Consider the following 22,594-nt stretch of genomic DNA (forward strand, 5'->3'; position numbering starts at 1 on the left):
TTCGACTGGGGACTCCATTGTTCTCCTGGGGGATTTCAACGCCCACGTGGGCGGCAACAGTGAGACCTGGAGGGGGGTGACTGGGAAGCACGGCCTCCCCGATCTGAACCCGAGTGGTGTTCAGTTGTTGGACTTCTGTGCTAGTCACAGTTTGTCCATCACAAACACCATGTTCGAGCAAAAGGGTGTCCATAAGTGCACGTGGCACCAGGACACCCTGAGCCGGAGTGCTCACGGCCATGTGTCTTGGACACTCGGGGGAAGAGAGGGGCAGAGCTGTCGACCGATCACCACCTGGTGGTGAGTTGGATCCACTGGGAGGGGAGGAAGCTGGTCAGACCTGGCAGGCCCAAACGTATCGTGAGGGTCTGCTGGGAACGACTGGCGGAACCCTCTGTCAGCAAGGTCTTCAACTCCCACCTCCAGGAGAGCTTCTCCCAGATCCCAGGGGAGGTTGGAGACATCGAGTCCGAGTGGCCCATGTTCTCCACCTCCATTGTTGATGCGGCCGCTCGTAGCTGTGGTCACAAGGTCTCTGGTGCCTGTCGCGGCGGCAATCCCTGAACGCCGGAAGGACGGTGGACGCCAGAAGTAAGGGATGCCATCAAGCTGAAGAAGGAGTCCTACTTATCTTTGTTGGTAGGTGGGACCCCGGAGGCAGCTGACGGGTACCGGCTGTCCTTTCTGTGTGTGTGTGTGTTTCCATGAATATTATGTCATATCAAGTTTCTGTAGACTTTAATGGAAATATTTTGGGAAAACAGTTAAATAGAAAAGAGGATAATTTAAATTTGTAGGTCTTCAATTGGTTGGTAAAGTCAAAGTTTTAAACAATAAAACAAAATGAAAAGTAATGCCTAGCGGGCTATACCGAGGTCCACAAGTATTTGAACAGTGACAAATTTTGTAATTTTGGCTCTACATCACTAGAGTGTTGTTAAATTAAAAAAAAAAAATCAAGTTGTGCTTAATTTAGGGAGTTAACAAACCATATCACATTAACCATTTAGGAATTCCGACCATTTTAATTCACAGATGCGCCATTTTTAGAATTGAAAAATAACTGAGCAAATGCAAAAGCAATAATTTGTATTAACAATGATCCTGTATGTAAACATTATTTCTAAATTAATTGTGCAATATTTTTTGTCAAACCCCTTCAATTAAAAGCACATTTTGTTTCTTTCCAGTTCCATTGTGGTGGTATATACAACTATTGCATCTCTGTTCAAATACACATGGACCTACAGTGCATCTGGAAAGTTTTCAGTGTTTCACTTTTTCCACATTTTACAGCTTTATTCCAGTAAGTCCCTTCGGCTGCTCCCTTGTTTGCACTCAGGGTCGCCACAGTAAATCCAAGGTGGATCTGCATGTTGAATTGGCACAGGTTTTACGCCGGATGCCCTTCCTGACGCAACTCCACATTACATGGAGAAATGTGACAGGGGTGGGATTTGAACCCGGAACCTTCTGAACTGAAACCAAGCACATTAACCACTTGGCCACCATCCCTGCTTGTGTAAATTAATTTCTCTCAAAATTCTACACATAATACCCCATAATGACAACATGAAAAAAAAATTATTTTTTATTTTTCAAATTTATTAAAAACAAACAATTACGAAATCACATGTGCATAAGTATTCACAGCCTTTGCTCAATACTTTGTTGATGCACCTTTGGCAGCAATTACAGCCTCAAGTCTTCTTGAATATGATGCCACAAGCTTGGCACACCTATCTTTGGGCAGCTTTGCTCATTCCTCTTTGCAGCATCTCTCAAGCTCCATCACGTTTGATGGGGAGTGTCGGTGCACAGCCATTTTCAGATCTCTCCAGAGATGTTCAATCAGATTCAGGTCTGAGCTCTGGCTGGGCCACTCATTCACAGAGTTGTTCTGAAGCCACTCCTCTGATATCTTGGCTGTGTGCTTAGGGTCATTGTCCTGCTGAAAGATGAACTGTCACCCTAGTCTGAGGTCAAGAGCGCTCTGGAGCAGGTTTTCATCCAGGATGTCTCTGTACATTGCTGCATTCATCTTTCCCTCAATCCTGACTAGTCTCCCACTTGCTGCCACTGAAAAACATTCCCACAGCATGATGCTGCCACCACCATGCTTCATTGTGCCTGTGAATGGTGCCTGGCTTCCTCCAAACATGATGCCTGGCATTAACACCAAAGAGTTCAATCTTTGTTTCAACAGACCAGAGATTTTTGTTTCACATGGTCTGAGAATCTAGGCGGGCTTCCATGTGCCTTTTACTAAGGAATGGCTTCCGTCTGGCCACTCTACCATACAGGTCTGATTGATAGATTGCTGCAGAGATGGTTGTCCTGGAAGGTTCTCCTCTCTCCACAGAGGAATGCTGAAGCTCTGATGGCGTGACCATCGGGTTCTTGGTCACCTCCCAGATTAAGGCCCTTCTCCCCGAACGCTCAGTTTGGATGGACATCCAGTTGTAGGGAGAGTCCTGATAGATCCGAACTTCTTCCATTTATTGGTGATGAAGGCCACTGCACTCTTTGGGACCTTCAACCAATCAATCAATCAATCAATCAATCAATCAATCAATCAATCAATCAATCAATTTTATTTATATAGCGCCAAATCACAACAAACAGTTGCCCCAAGGCGCTTTATATTGTAAGGCAAGGCCATACAATAATTACGTAAAAACCCCAACGGTCAAAACGACCCCCTGTGAGCAAGCACTTGGCGACAGTGGGAAGGAAAACTCCCTTTTAACAGGAAGAAACCTCCAGCAGAACCAGGCTCAGGGAGGGGCAGTCTTCTGCTGGGACTGGTTGGGGCTGAGGGAGAGAACCAGGAAAAAGACATGCTGTGGAGGGGAGCAGAGATCAATAACTAATGATTAAATGCAGAGTGGTGCATACAGAGCAAAAAGAGAAAGAAACACTCAGTGCATCATGGGAACCCCCCAGCAGTCTAAGTCTATAGCAGCATAAATAAGGGATGGCTCAGGGTCACCTGATCCAGCCCTAAATATAAGCTTTAGCAAAAAGGAAAGTTTTAAGCCAAATCTTAAAAGTAGAGAGGGTGTCTGTCTCCCTGATCTGAATTGGGAGCTGGTTCCACAGGAGAGGAGCCTGAAAGCTGAAGGCTCTGCCTCCCATTCTACTCTTACAAACCCTAGGAACTACAAGAAAGCCTGCAGTCTGAGAGCGAAGCGCTTTATTGGGTGATATGGTACTATGAGGTCCCGAAGATAAGATGGGACCTGATTATTCAAAACCTTATAAGTAAGAAGAAGAATTTTAACTTCTATTCTAGAATTAACAGGAAGCCAATGAAGAGAGGCCAATATGGGTGAGATATGCTCTCTCCTTCTAGTCCCCGTCAGTACTCTAGCTGCAGCATTTGGAATTAACTGAAGGCTTTTCAGGGAACTTTTAGGATAACCTGATAATAATGAATTACAATAGTCCAGCCTAGAGGAAATAAATGCATGAATTAGTTTTTCAGCATCACTCTGAGACAAGACCTTTCTAATTTTAGAGATATTGCGTAAATGCAAAAAAGCAGTCCTACATATTTGTTTAATATGCGCATTGAATGACATATCCTGATCAAAAATGACTCCAAGATTTCTCACAGTATTACTAGAGGTCAGGGTAATGCCATCCAGAGTAAGGATCTGGTTAGACACCATGTTTCTAAGATTTGTGGGGCCAAGTACAATAACTTCAGTTTTATCTGAGTTTAAAAGCAGGAAATTAGAGGTCATCCATGTCTTTATGTCTGTAAGACAATCCTGCAGTTTAGCTAATTGGTGTGTGTCCTCTGGCTTCATGGATAGATAAAGCTGGGTATCATCTGCGTAACAATGAAAATTTAAGCAATGCCGTCTAATAATACTGCCTAAGGGAAGCATGTATAAAGTGAATAAAATTGGTCCTAGCACAGAACCTTGTGGAACTCCATAATTAACCTCAGTCTGTGAGGAAGATTCCCCATTTACATGAACAAATTGTAATCTATTAAATATGATTCAAACCACCACAGCGCAGTGCCTTTAATACCTATGGCATGCTATAATCTCTGTAATAAAATTTTATGGTCAACAGTATCAAAAGCAGCACTGAGGTCTAACAGAACAAGCACAGAGATGAGTCCACTGTCTGAGGCCATAAGAAGATCATTTGTAACCTTCACTAATGCTGTTTCTGTACTATGATGAATTCTAAAACCTGACTGAAACTCTTCTAATAGACCATTCCTCTGCAAATGATCAGTTAGCTGTTTTACAACTACCCTTTCAAGAATTTTTGAGAGAAAAGGAAGGTTGGAGATTGGCCTATAATTAGCTAAGATAGCTGGGTCAAGTGATGGCTTTTAAGTAATGGTTTAATTACTGCCACCTTAAAAGCCTGTGGTACATAGCCAACTAATAAAGATAGATTGATCATATTTAAGATCGAAGCATTAAATAATGGTAGGGCTTCCTTGAGCAGCCTGGTAGGAATGGGGTCTAATAGACATGTTGATGGTTTGGATGAAGTAACTAATGAAAATAAGAGTCTAACCAAATACCGGCATCACTGAAAGCAGCCAAAGATAACGATACGTCTTTGGGATGGTTATGAGTAATTTTTCTCTAATAGTTAAAATTTTATTAGCAAAGAAAGTCATGAAGTCATTACTAGTTAAAGTTAAAGGAATACTCGGCCCAATAGAGCTCTGACTCTTTGTCAGCCTGGCTACAGTGCTGAAAAGAAACCTGGGGTTGTTCTTATTTTCTTCAATTAGTGATGAGTAGTAAAATGTCCTAGCTTTACGGAGGGCTTTTTTATAGAGCAACAGACTCTTTTTCCAGGCTAAGTGAAGATCTTCTAAATTAGTGAGACGCCATTTCCTCTCCAACTTACGGGTTATCTGCTTTAAGCTGCGAGTTTGTGAGTTATACCACGGAGTCAGGCACTTCTGATTTAAAGCTCTCTTTTTCAGAGGAGCTACAGCATCCAAAGTTGTCTTCAATGAGGATGTAAAACTATTGACGAGATACTCTATCTCACTTACAGAGTTTAGGTAACTACTCTGCACTGTGTTGGTATATGGCATTAGAGAACATAAAGAAGGAATCATATCCTTAAACCTAGTTACAGTGCTTTCTGAAAGACCTCTAGTGTAATGAAACTTATTCCCCACTGCTGGGTAGTGCATCAGAGTAAATGTAAATGTTATTAAGAAATGATCAGACAGAAGGGAGTTTTCAGGGAATACTGTTAAGTCTTCAATTTCCATACCATAAGTCAGAACAAGATCTAAGATATGATTAAAGTGGTGGGTGGACTCATTTACATTTTGAGCAAAGCTAATTGAGTCTAAAAATAGATTAAATGCAGTGTTGAGGCTGTCATTCTCAGCATCTGTGTGGATGTTAAAATCGCCCACTATAATTATCTTATCTGAGCTAAGCACTAAGTCAGACAAAAGGTCTGAAAATTCACAGAGAAACACAGTAACGACCAGGTGGACGATAGATAATAACAAATAAAACTGGTTTTTGGGACTTCCAATTTGGATGGACAAGACTAAGAGTCAAGCTTTCAAATGAATTAAAGCTCTGTCTGGGTTTTTGATTAATTAATAAGCTGGAATGGAAGATTGCTGCTAATCCTCCGCCTCGGCCCGTGCTACGAGCATTCTGGCAGTTAGTGTGACTCGGGGGTGTTGACTCATTTAAACTAACATATTCATCCTGCTGTAACCAGGTTTCTGTAAGGCAGAATAAATCAATATGTTGATCAATTATTATATCATTTACTAACAGGGACTTAGAAGAGAGAGACCTAATGTTTAATAGACCACATTTAACTGTTTTAGTCTGTGGTGCAGTTGAAGGTGCTATATTATTTTTTCTTTTTGAATTTTTATGCTTAAATAGATTTTTACTGGTTATTGGTGATCTGGGAGCAGGCACCGTCTCTACGGGGATGGGGTAATGAGGGGATGGCACGGGGAGAGAAGCTGCAGAGAGGTGTGTAAGACTACAACTCTGCTTCCTGGTCCCAACCCTGGATAGTCACGGTTTGGAGGATTTAAGAAAATTGGCCAGATTTCTAGAAATGAGAGCTGCTCCATCCAAAGTGGGATGGATGCCGTCTCTCCTAACAAGACCAGGTTTTCCCCAGAAGCTTTGCCAATTATCTATGAAGCCCACCTCATTTTTTGGACACCACTCAGACAGCCAGCAATTCAAGGAGAACATGCGGCTAAACATGTCACTCCCGGTCCGATTGGGGAGGGGCCCAGAGAAAAGTACAGAGTCCGACATTGTTTTTGCAAAGTTACACACCGATTCAATGTTAATTTTAGTGACCTCCGATTGGCGTAACCAGGTGTCATTACTGCCAACGTGAATTACAATCTTACCAAATTTACGCTTAGCCTTAGCCAGCAGTTTCAAATTTCCTTTAATGTCGCCTGCTCTGGCCCCCGGAAGACATTTGACTATGGTTGCTGGTGTCGCTAACTTCACATTTCTCAAAACAGAGTCGCCAATAACCATAGTTTGATCCTCGGCGGGTGTGTCGCCGAGTGGGGAAAAACGGTTAGAAATGTGAACGGGTTGGCGGTGTCTTCTGTTTAGAACTACGCTTCCTCCTCACAGTCACCCAGTCGGCCTGCTTTCCCGGCTGCTCGGGATCTGCCAGAAGGAAACTAATGGCGGCTACGATACCTTGGTCCGCACCGACTACAGGGGCCTGGCTAGCTGTAGAATTTTCCACGGTGCGGAGCCGAGTCTCCAATTCGCCCAGCCTGGCCTCCAAAGCTACAAATAAGCTACACTTATTACAAGTACCATTACTGCTAAAGGAGGCCGAGGAATAACTAAACATTTCACACCCAGAGCAGAAAAGTGCAGGAGAGACAGGAGAAGCCGTCATGCTAAACTGGCTAAGAGCTAGTAGCTGCGCTAAGCTAGCGGATTCCTAAAAACACACAAAGTGAATAATGTGTAAATAATTTAGAGGTGATTCAGCAGAGGGAGTGCTTTAGTTAAGGCACGTGAAGATTACACTGTGAAACAAATCGTTATCTAGTTAACTAGATCAATCTAACTGCGCAGATTAAACAGCTAACAGATACAGCAAAACACCGCTGTGCTCTGGAACAGGAAGTGATACAATACCGCAGTGAGAGCCAACCACCAGTAGAGGCAAGCAAGAGCTCCAGCTTCAATCAATCAATCAATCAATTTTTTTATATAGCGCCAAATCACAACAAACAGTTGCCCCAAGGCGCTTTATATTGTAAGGCAAGGCCATACAATAATTATGTAAAACCCCAACGGTCAAACGACCCCCTGTGAGCAAGCACTTGGCTACAGTGGGAAGGAAAAACTCCCTTTTAACAGGAAGAAACCTCCAGCAGAACCAGGCTCAGGGAGGGGCAGTCTTCTGCTGGGACTGGTTGGGGCTGAGGGAGAGAACCAGGAAAAAGACATGCTGTGGAGGGGAGCAGAGATCGATCACTAATGATTAAATGCAGAGTGGTGCATACAGAGCAAAAAGAGAAAGAAACAGTGCATCATGGGAACCCCCCAGCAGTCTACGTCTATAGCAGCATAACTAAGGGATGGTTCAGGGTCACCTGATCCAGCCCTAACTATAAGCTTTAGCAAAAAGGAAAGTTTTAAGCCTAATCTTAAAAGTAGAGAGGGTGTCTGTCTCCCTGATCTGAATTGGGAGCTAGTTCCACAGGAGAGGAGCCTGAAAGCTGAAGGCTCTGCCTCCCATTCTACTCTTACAAACCCTAGGAACTACAAGTAAGCCTGCAGTCTGAGAGCAAAGTGCTCTATTGGGGTGATATGGTACTACGAGGTCCCTAAGATAAGATGGGACCTGATTATTCAAAACCTTATAAGTAAGAAGAAGAATTTTAAATTCTATTCTAGAATTAACAGGAAGCCAATGAAGAGAGGCCAATATGGGTGAGATATGCTCTCTCCTTCTAGTCCCCGTCAGTACTCTAGCTGCAGCATTTTGAATTAACTGAAGGCTTTTTAGGGAACTTTAGGACAACCTGATAATAATGAATTACAATAGTCCAGCCTAGAGGAAATAAATGCATGAATTAGTTTTTCAGCATCACTCTGAGACAAGACCTTTCTGATTTTAGAGATATTGCGTAAATGCAAAAAAGCAGTCCTACATATTTGTTTAATATGCGCTTTGAATGACATATCCTGATCAAAAATGACTCCAAGATTTCTCACAGTATTACTAGAGGTCAGGGTAATGCCATCCAGAGTAAGGATCTGGTTAGACACCATGTTTCTAAGATTTGTGGGGCCAAGTACAATAACTTCAGTTTTATCTGAGTTTAAAAGCAGGAAATTAGAGGTCATCCATGTCTTTATGTCTGTAAGACAATCCTGCAGTTTAGCTAATTGGTGTGTGTCCTCTGGCTTCATGGATAGATAAAGCTGGGTATCATCTGCGTAACAATGAAAATTTAAGCAATACCGTCTAATAATACTGCCTAAGGGAAGCATGTATAAAGTGAATAAAATTGGTCCTAGCACAGAACCTAGTGGAACTCCATAATTAACTTTAGTCTGTGAAGAAGATTCCCCATTTACATGAACAAATTGTAATCTATTAGACAAATATGATTCAAACCACCGCAGCGCAGTGCCTTTAATACCTATGGCATGCTCTAATCTCTGTAATAAAATTTTATGGTCAACAGTATCAAAAGCAGCACTGAGGTCTAACAGAACAAGCACAGAGATGAGTCCACTGTCCGAGGCCATAAGATCATTTGTAACCTTCACTAATGCTGTTTCTGTACTATGATGAATTCTAAAACCTGACTGAAACTCTTCAAATAGACCATTCCTCTGCAGATGATCAGTTAGCTGTTTTACAACTACCCTTTCAAGAATTTTTGAGAGAAAAGGAAGGTTGGAGATTGGCCTATAATTAGCTAAGATAGCTGGGTCAAGTGATGGCTTTTTAAGTAATGGTTTAATTACTGCCACCTTAAAAGCCTGTGGTACATAGCCAACTAACAAAGATAGATTGATCATATTTAAGATCGAAGCATTAAATAATGGTAGGGCTTCCTTGAGCAGCCTGGTAGGAATGGGGTCTAATAAACATGTTGATGGTTTGGATGAAGTAACTAATGAAAATAACTCAGACAGAACAATCGGAGAGAAAGAGTCTAACCAAATACCGGCATCACTGAAAGCAGCCAAAGATAACGATACGTCTTTGGGATGGTTATGAGTAATTTTTTCTCTAATAGTTAAAATTTTGTTAGCAAAGAAAGTCATGAACTCATTACTAGTTAAAGTTAATGGAATACTCAGCTCAATAGAGCTCTGACTCTTTGTCAGCCTGGCTACAGTGCTGAAAAGAAACCTGGGGTTGTTCTTATTTTCTTCAATTAGTGATGAGTAGAAAGATGTCCTAGCTTTACGGAGGGCTTTTTTTATAGAGCAACAGACTCTTTTTCCAGGCTAAGTGAAGATCTTCTAAATTAGTGAGACGCCATTTCCTCTCCAACTTACGGGTTATCTGCTTTAAGCTACGAGTTTGTGAGTTATACCACGGAGTCAGACACTTCTGATTTAAAGCTCTCTTTTTCAGAGGAGCTACAGCATCCAAAGTTGTCTTCAATGAGGATATAAAACTATTGACGAGATACTCTATCTCCCTTACAGAGTTTAGGTAGCTACTCTGCACTGTGTTGGTATATGGCATTAGAGAACATAAAGAAGGAATCATATCCTTAAACCTAGTTACAGCGCTTTCTGAAAGACTTCTAGTGTAATGAAACTTATTCCCCACTGCTGGGTAGTCCATCAGAGTAAATGTAAATGTTATTAAGAAATGATCAGACAGAAGGGAGTTTTCAGGGAATACTGTTAAGTCTTCAATTTCCATACCATAAGTCAGAACAAGATCTAAGATATGATTAAAGTGGTGGGTGGACTCATTTACATTTTGAGAAAAGCCAATTGAGTCTAATAATAGATTAAATGCAGTGTTGAGGCTGTCATTCTCAGCAAAAAATCGCCCACTATAATTATCTTATCTGAGCTAAGCACTAAGTTAGACAAAAGGTCTGAAAATTCACAGAGAAACTCACAGTAACGACCAGGTGGACGATAGATAATAACAAATAAAACTGGTTTTTGGGACTTCCAATTTGGATGGACAAGACTAAGAGACAAGCTTTCAAATGAATTAAAGCTCTGTCTGGGTTTTGGATTAATTAATAAGCTGGAATGGAAGATTGCTGCTAATCCTCCGCCCCGGCCCGTGCTACGAGCATTCTGACAGTTAGTGTGACTCGGGGGTGTTGACTCATTTAAACTAACATATTCATCCTGCTGTAACCAGGTTTCTGTTAGGCAGAATAAATCAATATGTTGATCAATTATTATATCATTTACCAACAGGGACTTAGAAGAGAGAGACCTAATGTTTAATAGACCACATTTAACTGTTTTAGTCTGTGGTGCAGTTGAAGGTGCTATATTATTTTTTCTTTTTGAATTTTTATGCTTACATAGATTTTTGCTGGTTATTGGTAGTCTGGGAGCAGGCACCGTCTCTACGGGGATGGGGTAATGAGGGGATGGCAGGGGGAGAGAAGCTGCAGAGAGGTGTGTAAGACTACAACTCTGCTTCCTGGTCCCAACCCTGGATAGTCACGGTTTGGAGGATTTAAGAAAATTGGCCAGATTTCTAGAAATGAGAGCTGCTCCATCCAAAGTGGGATGGATGCCGTCTCTCCTAACAAGACCAGGTTTTCCCCAGAAGCTTTGCCAATTATCTATGAAGCCCACCTCATTTTTTGGACACCACTCAGACAGCCAGCAATTCAAGGAGAACATGCGGCTAAACATGTCACTCCCGGTCCGATTGGGGAGGGGCCCAGAGAAAACTACAGAGTCCGACATTGTTTTTACAAAGTTACACACCGATTTAATGTTAATTTTAGTGACCTCCGATTGGCGTAACCGGGTGTCATTACTGCTGACGTGAATTACAATCTTACCAAATTTACGCTTAGCCTTAGCCAGCAGTTTCAAATTTCCTTCAATGTCGCCTGCTCTGGCCCCCGGAAGACAATTGACTATGGTTGCTGGTGTCGCTAACTTCACATTTCTCAAAACAGAGTCGCCAATAACCAGAGTTTGATCCTCGGCGGGTGTGTCGTCGAGTGGGGAAAAACGGTTAGAGATGTGAACGGGTTGGCGGTGTACACGGGGCTTCTGTTTAGGGCTACGCTTCCTCCTCACAGTCACCCAGTCAGCCTGCTTTCCCGGCTGCTCGGGATCTGCCAGGGGGGAACTAGCGGCGGCTAAACTACCTTGGTCCGCACCGACTACAGGGGCCTGGCTAGCTGTAGAATTTTCCACGGTGCGGAGCCGAGTCTCCAATTCGCCCAGCCTGGCCTCCAAAGCTACGAATAAGCTACACTTATTACAAGTACCATTACTGCTAAAGGAGGCCGAGGAATAACTAAACATTTCACACCCAGAGCAGAAAAGTGCGGGAGAGACAGGAGAAGCCGCCATGCTAAATCGGCTAAGAGCTAGTAGCTACGCTAAGCTAGCGGATTCCTAAAAACACGCAAAGTGAATAATGTGTAAATAATTTAGAGGTGATTCAGCAGAAGGAGTGCTTTAGTTAAGGCACGTGAAGATTACACTGGGAAACAAATCGTAATCTAGATAACTAGATCAATCTAACTGCGCAGATTAAACAGCTAACAGATACAGCAAAACACCGCTGTGCTCCGGAACAGGAAGTGATACAATACCGCAGTGAGAGCCAACCACCAGTAGAGGCAAGCAAGGCCTCAATTCAAGCACTAAGCAGCAGAAATGTTTCTGCAACCTTCCCCAGATTTGTGCTTCAACATAATCCTGTCTCGGAGGTCTACAGACAATTCCTTTGACTTCATGCTTGGTTTATGCTCTGACATGCACTGTCAACTGTGGGACCTTATATGTAGACAGGTGTGCGCCTTTTCAAATCATGTCCAGTCAGCTGAATTTACCCCAGGTAGACTCCAACTAAGCTGTAGAAACATCTCAAGGATGATCAGTGGAAACAGGATGTACCTGAGCTCAATTAAGAGCTTCATGGCAAAGGTTGTGAATAAAGATGTACAAGTGATTTCTTAGTTTTTTAATTTTCATTTGTAAAGATCTTAATTTTTTTTCTCCATTGTTATTGTGGGGTATTGTGTGTAGAATTTTGAGGGAAAAAAGATTTTCATCCATTTTGGAATAAGGCTGCAAGATAACAATATGTGGAAAAAGTGGAGCACTGTGAACATTTTCCAGATGCACTGCAGCTTTCAGCTATCCACCCCAGGAAACACTGGTTGTATGTTCTAAATTGTGGTGTCAAATTATTTGCAAGCTCCAAGTTTCAGAAATGAAAGCTTCGTCATCGTAACAGCCAAAAAAAAAAAAAAAAAATCGAAACTGTACTCAGATAAACAGCAGTATTTGGGGCATAAATTACTCACACAACAGTTCCTGTTTGTTCCAATAAAACATTTTTTTTCCCTATAAATGATCAGAAATTCCTGTTTTAACCTTTGACCATGAGAAAATTTGCCTGTACCCCCTCATGTATTTTTATAGCACATCAGCAAAGTTGTTCCATTAAAGAGAAAACACAGACTGTGGAATCGTAGCAAGTGTTGCCACAGGTACTTTGAAAAAGTAATTAAATTTGCTGATTCCTCATTACTTCTTGAAAAAAGTAACTTAGTTACTTTACTGATTACTCAATTTTAAAAGTAACTAAATTCGATTACTAGTTACTTTATTAGTTACTGTCAGCAGCTGCCGACAACACCCCCCCCCCCCCCGCTGCCTCAACATGAAAATGATAACCAGTTTTGCCAAAACTCACTTTACAGTCCCCCTTTCTTGACTTCAATGAACATAAATGTTTGTTTTCTAAAAAATAAAATAAAGACATCTTTCTTGACCACATATTTAACCGTTGACAGCACTGTAACAGTAGTTACATAAATAGTTACATAAATGTATGTAACTATTAAATTCTTTCTCACATTTTTCTAACATTTAAATTCTTTCTAAACACATTAGTTATTGAAATTATTATTACTATTATTATTATTAGATGTAGTATTAGTAGTAGTAATAGTATGAACAAATGCCTTCAAAAGTGGACCTTTAATCTCGGGGTGTTGTGGAGAGCCCCGCCCACGCCCCTGTCCAATGTGGATTCGTCCCTGACTTGCTGTTTGAGCAGAAGAATGGATAACATTTATTTATGCAGAAAACACAACCAGATTGACAGGTAAGAAAATTTGATCATCAAATTGTTTTTTTAACATTGTGTCACCCTCAAAAAGAGACATTAGGTGCATTTGGGTGGAAAAAAAAAGAGTTGGTATCTGTTGATAACACATCACAGATCACCTGTTTTTAACGAGGACACAGAGTGGCACAGAGCTTTAAATAAAGGAGAAAAAACCTAAACATGTCTTTGTAAAGCCATAGCGCTAAGCATTTGAGAGACAACTGTTTTTCAACTCAGAGCTGCTGCACAGTGCAGGAAAAGCTCGCAGTGTGCTGGAAGTGGGCGAAGTGGACAGTTCAACCAAACGCTGACATCCCCCTGCCCACAGGCTGGTTTTAATGCTACAACTGACCTAATAATAGTAACGCACAGTGACTTGGAGAAGTAACTTTCATCTGATTACTGATTTGGAAACATTAACGCGTTAGATTACTTATTGCTGAAAAAGCAGTCAGATTAGAGTAATGCGTTACCAACATCACTGGTCATAACATACTTATGTTTCGACTTCTTAATATTGGAAATGGTTCACTATGATAATATGACAGCAATATAAATATAACCAGTTCAACAGCCTGTTTGGGGACGTGGCTTTCAGTGTGGCATAGTGAGAAAAATGTGTCTGTTAATTTTTTTAGATAAACTGTCCGTGTCAGGCTTGTTGTTCACATCACGTCTCGTGCCAGCAGTCAATATGTGGCTCTTTCAGGCGTGACCATAATCTTTCCAAAAGCTTCAGAAACATAAGCAGAATAATGCAGGTGTGTCTTTATCATCCTGACAAGGACACAGAGGAAACAATGCTGACACGGGTTCTTGTGGAAGACAGTGATAAATAGCATACATTCAGGTATCTGGCCTCGTTTTTGTTTGTTTGTTTGTTTATTTCTTTGTTTTGATTTGATTGGCAGAGTTAGAAGATATAATGAATAAATGTTATTCTATGGATCACAAAAGCCACTTTCACATCAAATCAGCGTACAAAGAATGACATACCACCTCAGAGTAGTTCATTCAGAGGATGAAAACAGAAGCAGAGATTTAAAGTCATGCTGCACACTCACCTGAGAGGGGGTGTGTGGGTGTGTTTGGCAGGAATCTGAAGCTTCTAGGCCACCGAGCAGTAGGATTTCATTTGCTTTGGGCTGGTGGACAGTCAGTAATTCAACCAGTTTTGGCAGGTCTGGAGACACAGATGCCAGTTTCTGCAGGAGACATGCCGAGCACACAGACATTCTGACAAAATACTTCTTTTTCAAGTTCAAGTTCTCCCTACAGCTAAGCATGAAGCGGACCCACTTCCAACCTCAACACATAATTATGAAAACCTTCCGGTGAGGAATCTTGAGCTTGTGAAGGAGATTACTGGTCGCCCATTGTTGCCACCACTTGCTGCAAAACGCTGTACAAACCTGCATATTAACTAAACAACCCGCTAATTCTGGGTAATGACTGCGAATCCATGGCAACTGTCTTTTTTATATCTGAAACAATGTACAGGGTGCATGTGAGACGTAAAGTGGGCGGTAAAGAAAGCGGGGTCCGAGAGGACAGAATGTGTGCAAACGAGATTTCTGCTCACCTTGGTGTTTTTGTAGTCACGGCAGTCTGTTTTCTGATGCTCCAGATGTACAAAGCAGAGCTGACGGCAATGAAGACGGAAATAAAAACACAGATAGAACAGCATTAAAATTCAACAATGAACTTAAAATATGTGTGAGCAATTTAATGTAAAGGTGTGACATTTCATGAGAAGGAAGACGGAATGAACACTGTCCTGTGTGGTTTGATTCACAGAGGGTATTGGGGGTGAAAACATTGATATATCTTTATTACCTGTAACTGTAACTATTAAGAGTATTATGCTCCATATTCATGTCTTGAACAATCTTGAAACATGATTTCATACACCCCTAAAGTACTGTCAGGCACGGCGGGTGCCAGGCACCTGAAGTGTTACGACCCATTGTGCAACTCCCAGACAGGCTTGCATGTAGAAGAAATCATTGTCTTTAATTCAGGCTCAGGTTCGGTACACAGGTGGTCAGTTGGCGAGGCAGAAGCACAAACAGGGTCAGGCAAAAACGCAGTCATGGGTAAGCAGGGTTCAAAGGCATGAGCAGACACAGACATCATGGACGAGGCAAAAGGCACAGTCAAAAACACAAAGCAGGATCTGGATACTTGGCTAATCAGAAACAGGACTACAAACAGAGCTGGTGAGTGCACAAAGACAACAAACGAGCAAGGGTGTGGTGGCTGGGAGGAGATTAAATAAGACAGGAGTTAACAAGGCGCACGTGAGGAACAATCAAGAAGAGGGCATGGCTAGTGAACGAAGATACAACATTGTGCAAGACAGTGAGGGAGAACAACACAAGGTGGAGTGAAAAAAAGACAAAGATATGTGAACAGGTGCACAGAGCGTGAGTGAAAGGAAACACAAAGCAGACAGAGTTAAAGTGAGAGAAAAACATGGCAGGTGCAGGACGTGAAGTGAACATAAATAACTGGGAGTGAGGAGAGGACATGAATGCAGGTGCAGGATGTGGAGTGCCGAGAGCACTGCACATGTCCTCACACAAAGGCTGCTTACCAGAAAATAATGCAATCGACAGGCGTGCAAAAGTTCACGCATGCGCACGAAGGTTCAAGGTTTGCTCATGCAAGCACACGTGATTCAAATCCATCAGGTTTTTGCAAAAAATAAAAAGGTCCAATACTTTTCTAACAGACCTCGTACCTATAAATGATAAATGTTGTATGGTTTTCTGAAGGGTGTAAAAAGCCATATTCATTGGTGAACAACTTGATAACGATTTTATCATATACAGTGGTCCCTCGTTTATTGCGATAAAAAAATAACCCGTGATATGCGAAATCCACGAAGTAGTCAGCGTTATTTTTTACAATTATTATAGATGGTTTAAGGCTGTAAAACCCCTCACTACACACTTTATACACTTTTCTCAAACAGGCATTAACATTTCTCCCTTTTCTCTCCTGTGTAAACACTCAAAGTTCAAACCTTAGTAGAAAAAAAAACGTTTTCCTATAAATAATTATTATGGCTTTTAGAACTAACATTTAATTTTAACGATCAACCTACGAGTTTGGACACGTAAGAAATTATTAATAGTGACTCACCAGTATTTCACAGTTCCTCTGACCGCGCCTCTTTGTCATGGCGCCGCTCCGCTGTCCGGATTGGCTGATTACTCGGGTGGTATGAAAAATATTACCCATCCACGAAAAGGGTGTATTGCTATTTATTATTTAGTGTTTTATCCAATCATATTGGTGTATCATTTATAGGTATATGATAATTTCCCATACAGACCTCATGCTCAGTTAATAATTCTTTAATATGTGCAAGTCTCGACCATCGCCGCTCTCTGCTGCCACTTTGTCCATGACGAGCTGACTGCTGCCTTCAGCACCGAGTCAGTGGTCATAATAGTTGACGAGTTGATGAAACCCTCAGTGAATACTAATGTTAGCTAGTTTCTAACTTCTGCTTCAAACTACACTTTAACTGACTACCATAAGCTAGCTAAAACCAACAGCAGACTTACATCAGCTAACTAATATTAGGTAAGATCCCGCCGCTGCTCAGAGACTACTGTCAGCGAGTTTGGTGTCGCTCATGAAAAATGAGATAGACATTAATCAATCAATCAACAAAGGAAGGCATAAATGAAAAACATACATCCATATAGCAGGTAAAGTAAGTATTGAACAGTTACCATTTTCCATGGTAAATATGTATCTAAAGATGCTATTTTCATAAAATTTTCACCAGATCTCTGTAAAATTTTACAATGAGGCTACTGAAATTCCATGTGTGTGTGTGTGTGTGTGTGTGCGCAGTACCGCAAAAGATGAATCTAAACAACAATGAAGTTTTATATATATATATATATATATATATATATATATATATATATATATATATACACACACACATATAGCGGCAATTATACATTATTATATATACAGTGGTGTTCAGAATAATAGTAGTGCTACGTGACTAAAAAGATTAATCCAGGTTTTGAGTATATTTCTTATTGTTACATGGGAAACAAGGTACCAGTAGATTCAGTAGATTCTCTAGATTCTCAAATCCAACAAGACCAAGCATTCATGATATGCATACTCTTAAGGCTATGAAACTGGGCTATTAGTAAAAAAACAAACAACAACAAACAGGTGTGAGTCAGGTGTCCCCTTTGTAAGGATGAAACCAGCACCTGTTGAACATGCTTTTCTCTTTGAAAGCCTGAGGAAAATGGGACGTTCAAGACATTGTTCAGAAGAACAGCGTAGTTTGATTAAAAAGTTGATTGGAGAGGGGAAACCTTATAGGCAGGTGCAAAAAATTATAGGCTGTTCATCTACAATGATCTCCAATGCTTTAAAATGGGCAAAAAACCAGAGACGCGTGGAAGGAAATGGAAAACAACCATCAAAATGGATCGAAGAATAACTAGAATGGCAAAGGCTCACCCACTGATCAGCTCCAGGATGATCAAAGACAGTCTGGAGTTACCTGTAAGTGCTGTGACAGTTAGAAGACGCCTGTGTGAAGCTAATTTATTTGCAAGAATCCCCCGCAAAGTCCCTCTGTTAAATAAAAGACGTGCAGAAGACGTTACAATTTGCCAATGAACACATCAACTGGCCTAAACAGAAATGGAGGAATATTTTGTAGACTGATGACAGTAAAATTGTTCTTTTTGGTTCCAAGGGCCACAGACAGTTTGTGAGAAGACCCCCAAACTCTGAATTCAAGCCACAGTTCACAGTGAAGACAGTGAAGCATGGTGGTGCAAGCATCATGATATGGGCATGTTTCTCCTACTATGGTGTTGGGCCTATATACCACATACCAGGTATCATGGATCAGTTCAGATATGTCAAAATACTTGAAGAGGTCATGTTGCCTTATGCTGAAGAGGACATGCCCTTGAAATGGGTGTTTCAACAAGACAATGACCCCAAGCACACTAGTAAACAAGCAAAATCTTGGTTCCAAACCAACAAAATTAATGCCTCGCAGATGTGAAGAAATCATGAAAAACTGTGGTTATACAACTAAATACTAGTTCAGTGATTCACAGGATTGCTAAAAAAGCAGTTTGAACATAATAGTTTTGAGTTTGTAGCATCAACCGCAGATGCTACTATTATTGTGAACAGCCCCTTTTCTACTTTTTTTTTATTAATAGCCCAATTTCATAGCCTTAAGAATGTGCATATCATGAATGCTTGGTCTTGTTGGATTTGTGAGAATCTGCTGAATCTACTGGTACCTTGTTTCCCATGTAACAATAAGAAATATACTCAAAACCTGGATTAATCTTTTTAGTCACATAGCACTACTATTATTCTGAACACTACCGTATATAGCGGTAATTATACAGCAGCAATGTGTGTATGTAAACTATATTATACATTAGTTATTGTTATAATTACACAAAATCTGTGTAACCTTTATTTTATTTAAATTTTATTTATTTTAGTTCATATCTCACAGCTTGGGCTTCCGAGTCAGTATGTGGAACGTTATAATGTGACACTGCCCTCTATAGCTAGCGTTTTCGCACCTTCCTTTTTGTTACTGATCTCCGTGGGACAGATAAGACGTCTTGGAGGTCTGGGGGGAATTTCTGTTTTTACCACTGCTAATTGCATTTTTAAGTATGCTGGCTAGTTTAGACTTGTTATAAAGTGTCTGTGATATACTAAAACATATGTCTGTGTCATTTAATTAGTGTAGGAGCATTTTTAATGAAGTCACTGACCAGAGGATTTGTTTTGCATTTTTACTGCTGTTCTGTTCTGTTCAAATGATTTAATGTATTATTTGTGTGCGCCCCTTTTGTTACTGATCTCCATGGGAGAAGGGCATGTTTTAAGGAAGTCAGTGAACTGGGGATTTTTTGTTTTGTATTTTTACTGCTTTTGTCAGGAGCTATACAAATTAAATGGAGTCAGCTTCCAAAATATCTACATCTGAGTCTCTTCTTCAAACACAACACAGAGTCAGACACAACCGGCCAGACTTGGTAAATCGTAAATGGACTGCATTTATACAGCACTTTTCCATCTATATCAGAAGGTCAAAGTGCTTTACAATGATGCCTCACATTACACTCACACACCGATACCAGGGTGCGGCCATGTAAGGCACTCACTACACTCCAGAAGCAATTTGGAGATTAAGGACCTTGCCCAAGGGTCTGTAGTGATTGGCTGGCCAGACTGGGGTTTCAACCGAGGATCCTCTTTTCTGAAGCCCACGGCTTAACCATTAGATCATCACCTCCTCACTTGGTGCCGTGACGACCTGTTGCATCCTGATCAACGCCCGTCTGGCCCCCTGGGTACGGCTGCTGACACCTGGGTCCTGTCTGTTTCTGCTGCCCATTCATCACTGCTGCTTCACGGCCTCAGAGAGCTGCTCTGACTCCCGCGGGCGCGCAGGGTGGGCTGACCAGTTAACAAGCTTGTTAAGGAGAAACTCACACACTGTTTTGGAGTGTGTTTTTTCCTCTTATCTTTCTCCTGTGATTTGATTTTGTATTGTTTATGCTGGTGATACTGCTGTGACCAGCCAGCGCATTAAAGGGAAACTTTGATCGGTGAGACAAAACGGCTTATAATTTACAGTATACTGGTTAAGTATTTGGTGAAATGAGCCTATTTGTTTTACATCACTTTTACATCTTTTTTTATCATCCTTTATAAGTGGTCATGCGCCTGTGCATTTTAGTTACATTTTGGGAGATGTGGTGAAATGTCGATAAGAAGTCAGCCATTTTGATTTGAAGTTTCAATTTTGAGGTCATTTTTGCCATTTTCACTACTTACATTTGAACAGACCCGGCGCCACGAGGGGGCGTTTGGGGCGACGCCCCCTCACGTCATCAACCTCGCCCCCTCGGATATGAGAGTTATCAAAAATAAAAATAAAAAAGAAAGAAAAAGAAATACTGGAAAATATAGCGCCTCACAGTTTCATGGATTTTTTTAGTCCAATTTTGCATGCTTTTTTTTTTTTTTTTTAACAGCGCATTGTGCTCTGCGTCCTCATCAAGCAGGCCGGTGTTCTGTCGAGATGACAGGACACCTGTTGTGGCACCGCGAAGGGAAAGTACGCACATTGTGTTCTGCGTGTCTGTTTATAAGAATCTTCTCGCCTAGAAGAAAAAAGAGCACCAACAACTACCCATAACTGTGTTCTTCACTCGGAAAAAGACACCGGCAGCGAGGTGTGAGTGGAAAAAGGCACAACAGTGGCGTGGCGTCAGGACGAAGAGGCGCGATCAGAGTAACTGTGAAATACTGGTCAGTCGCTATTAATAATTTCTTATGTGTCCCTAACCCTCGTAGGTTGATCATTAAAATTAAATTTGTTAGTTCTAAAAGCCATCATAATTATTTATAGGAAAATGTTCTATTTTTATTTCTCAAACAAATGTTTGGGCCTGAAAACAGGTTGGTCTTCTTTTTCTAAGGTTTGAACTTTGAGAGTGTTTACACACGAGAGAAAAGTCAGAAAATGTTAATGCCTGTTTGAGAGAAGTGTATAAAGTGTGTAGTGAGGGGTTTTACAGCCTTAAAACGTCTATAATAATTGTAAAAAATAACGCTGACTACTTCACGGATTTCGCCTATTGCGGGCTATTTTTAGAACGTAACTCCCGCGATAAACGAGGGACCACTGTATATGTACATGAAAGGGTTATGTGGGGTTAATCTACTGTCTCATGTCGTTTCTCAGATCAGTTGTTGGTTTGGTTTTGTTGTATGCAGGAGATCACTTGACCGAGGGTCTATACGTTCAAATAATAATTAAAAAAAATACTGTCATCACTCTTTACTCTTACTCAGTCAGTCTCTTACAATGGTGTAGCCTAAATACACGAGCTTTCTAGGAGCGCACCCAATTCATTACGCACGCTCAGAGGCAGGTACCCTCCGGTGTGCACTTTTTTTGTGTGTGTGTGTGTGGGGGGGGGAGCCGACCCCGCCCCCTGTGATAAACTCAATATTAATATTTTTTTTCCTGGCGCCGGGCCTGCATTTGAATGAACTCGTCCTAGAGATTTCATCCAATCATCTTCAAATTTGGTACACATCATCATGACTCCATGCTCATCAAAAGTTATCAAAAGAATTTCTGTAGGTCAAAAGGCGTGGCTGCTATGTTTTGTCAAACGTTGGTGAGCGTTTCGGAGCACGGCGTTTCACTTTGAACGGCTGTCACGCCCACATACTTATGCCACCACATACTTGCTGGACATGATGAAGGCTCCACCCTGAACATCGCCATATATTAACTTCCCACCTAAGTCATAGTGCACCCCGGTGGTAACAGGAAATATCCTATTTATACTTTAACAGGTGCTGATGTCACATAGTTAACCCCATCAACTTCATTCCACTTCTAAAACATGCAGAATAAGTTGGTGAACGTACACGATGATCACTGTGAAACTATGAGAAATGGCATCCGTGTGGCGGCGTGCCGAATATTGATCATTCGCCATGAAATTACGTTCTTCCTTTTGATGGCCTTAATTTTGTCATATCATCATGGAAACTGATACACAGGTCAGGACAACCTCTTACATTTGACAGGGGCATTGCCCATGGGTGGGGCAAAATGCCATTATAGTGCCCTGTTGAGACTTTCAAAAAACCCTCCCAAAAGGGGATTTTTTTGGAGTAGGGAGATGAATATTGGTACACATGTGTGACTTGCATAGACGTACAAAAAGGTCTCTTGCACCATTGGTCTACTCCAAACAGGAAGTCGGCCATTTTAAATTTTTTGTGTCATTTTGGCATGATTTCCACACGTTGTATTTCAACAAACTCCTCCTAGGAATTTTGTCCAATGCACTTCAAATTTCTTTCAGATCATCCAGAGATGATACTAATCAAAAGTTATCAAAAGCTTTTTTCTATGTTGAAGGGTGTGGCCACTATTTGCCATGGAACATTATACTTTAACAGGTACTGATGTCACATAGTTAACCCCATCAACTTCATTCTACTTCTAAAACATGCAGAACAAGTTGGTGAATGTACACGATGATCGCCGTGAAACTACAAGTAATGGCATCCATGTGGTGGTGTGCTGAATATCGATCCTTCACCATGAAATTATGTTCTTTCTTTTGATGCCTTGAATTTTGTCATATCATCATGAAAATTGATACACACGTCAAGAATTACAACCTCTTACATG

The 22,594-nt window shown here is 41.2% G+C and overlaps 1 protein-coding gene across 1 annotated transcript in view; it reads right to left on the reverse strand.

Moving 5' to 3' along the window:
- sphkap (SPHK1 interactor, AKAP domain containing) overlaps positions 1-22,594 on the reverse strand; it is a 207,383-nt gene that overhangs the window by 57,157 nt on the left and 127,632 nt on the right. Inside the window, 2 exon segments of the mRNA XM_034168147.1 lie at positions 14,400-14,540; positions 14,918-14,977. Coding sequence (XP_034024038.1) covers positions 14,400-14,540; positions 14,918-14,977 — 201 coding nt within the window.

Source organism: Thalassophryne amazonica, chromosome 4 (genome assembly GCF_902500255.1).
Source record: "Thalassophryne amazonica chromosome 4, fThaAma1.1, whole genome shotgun sequence".
NCBI lineage: Eukaryota > Metazoa > Chordata > Actinopteri > Batrachoidiformes > Batrachoididae > Thalassophryne > Thalassophryne amazonica.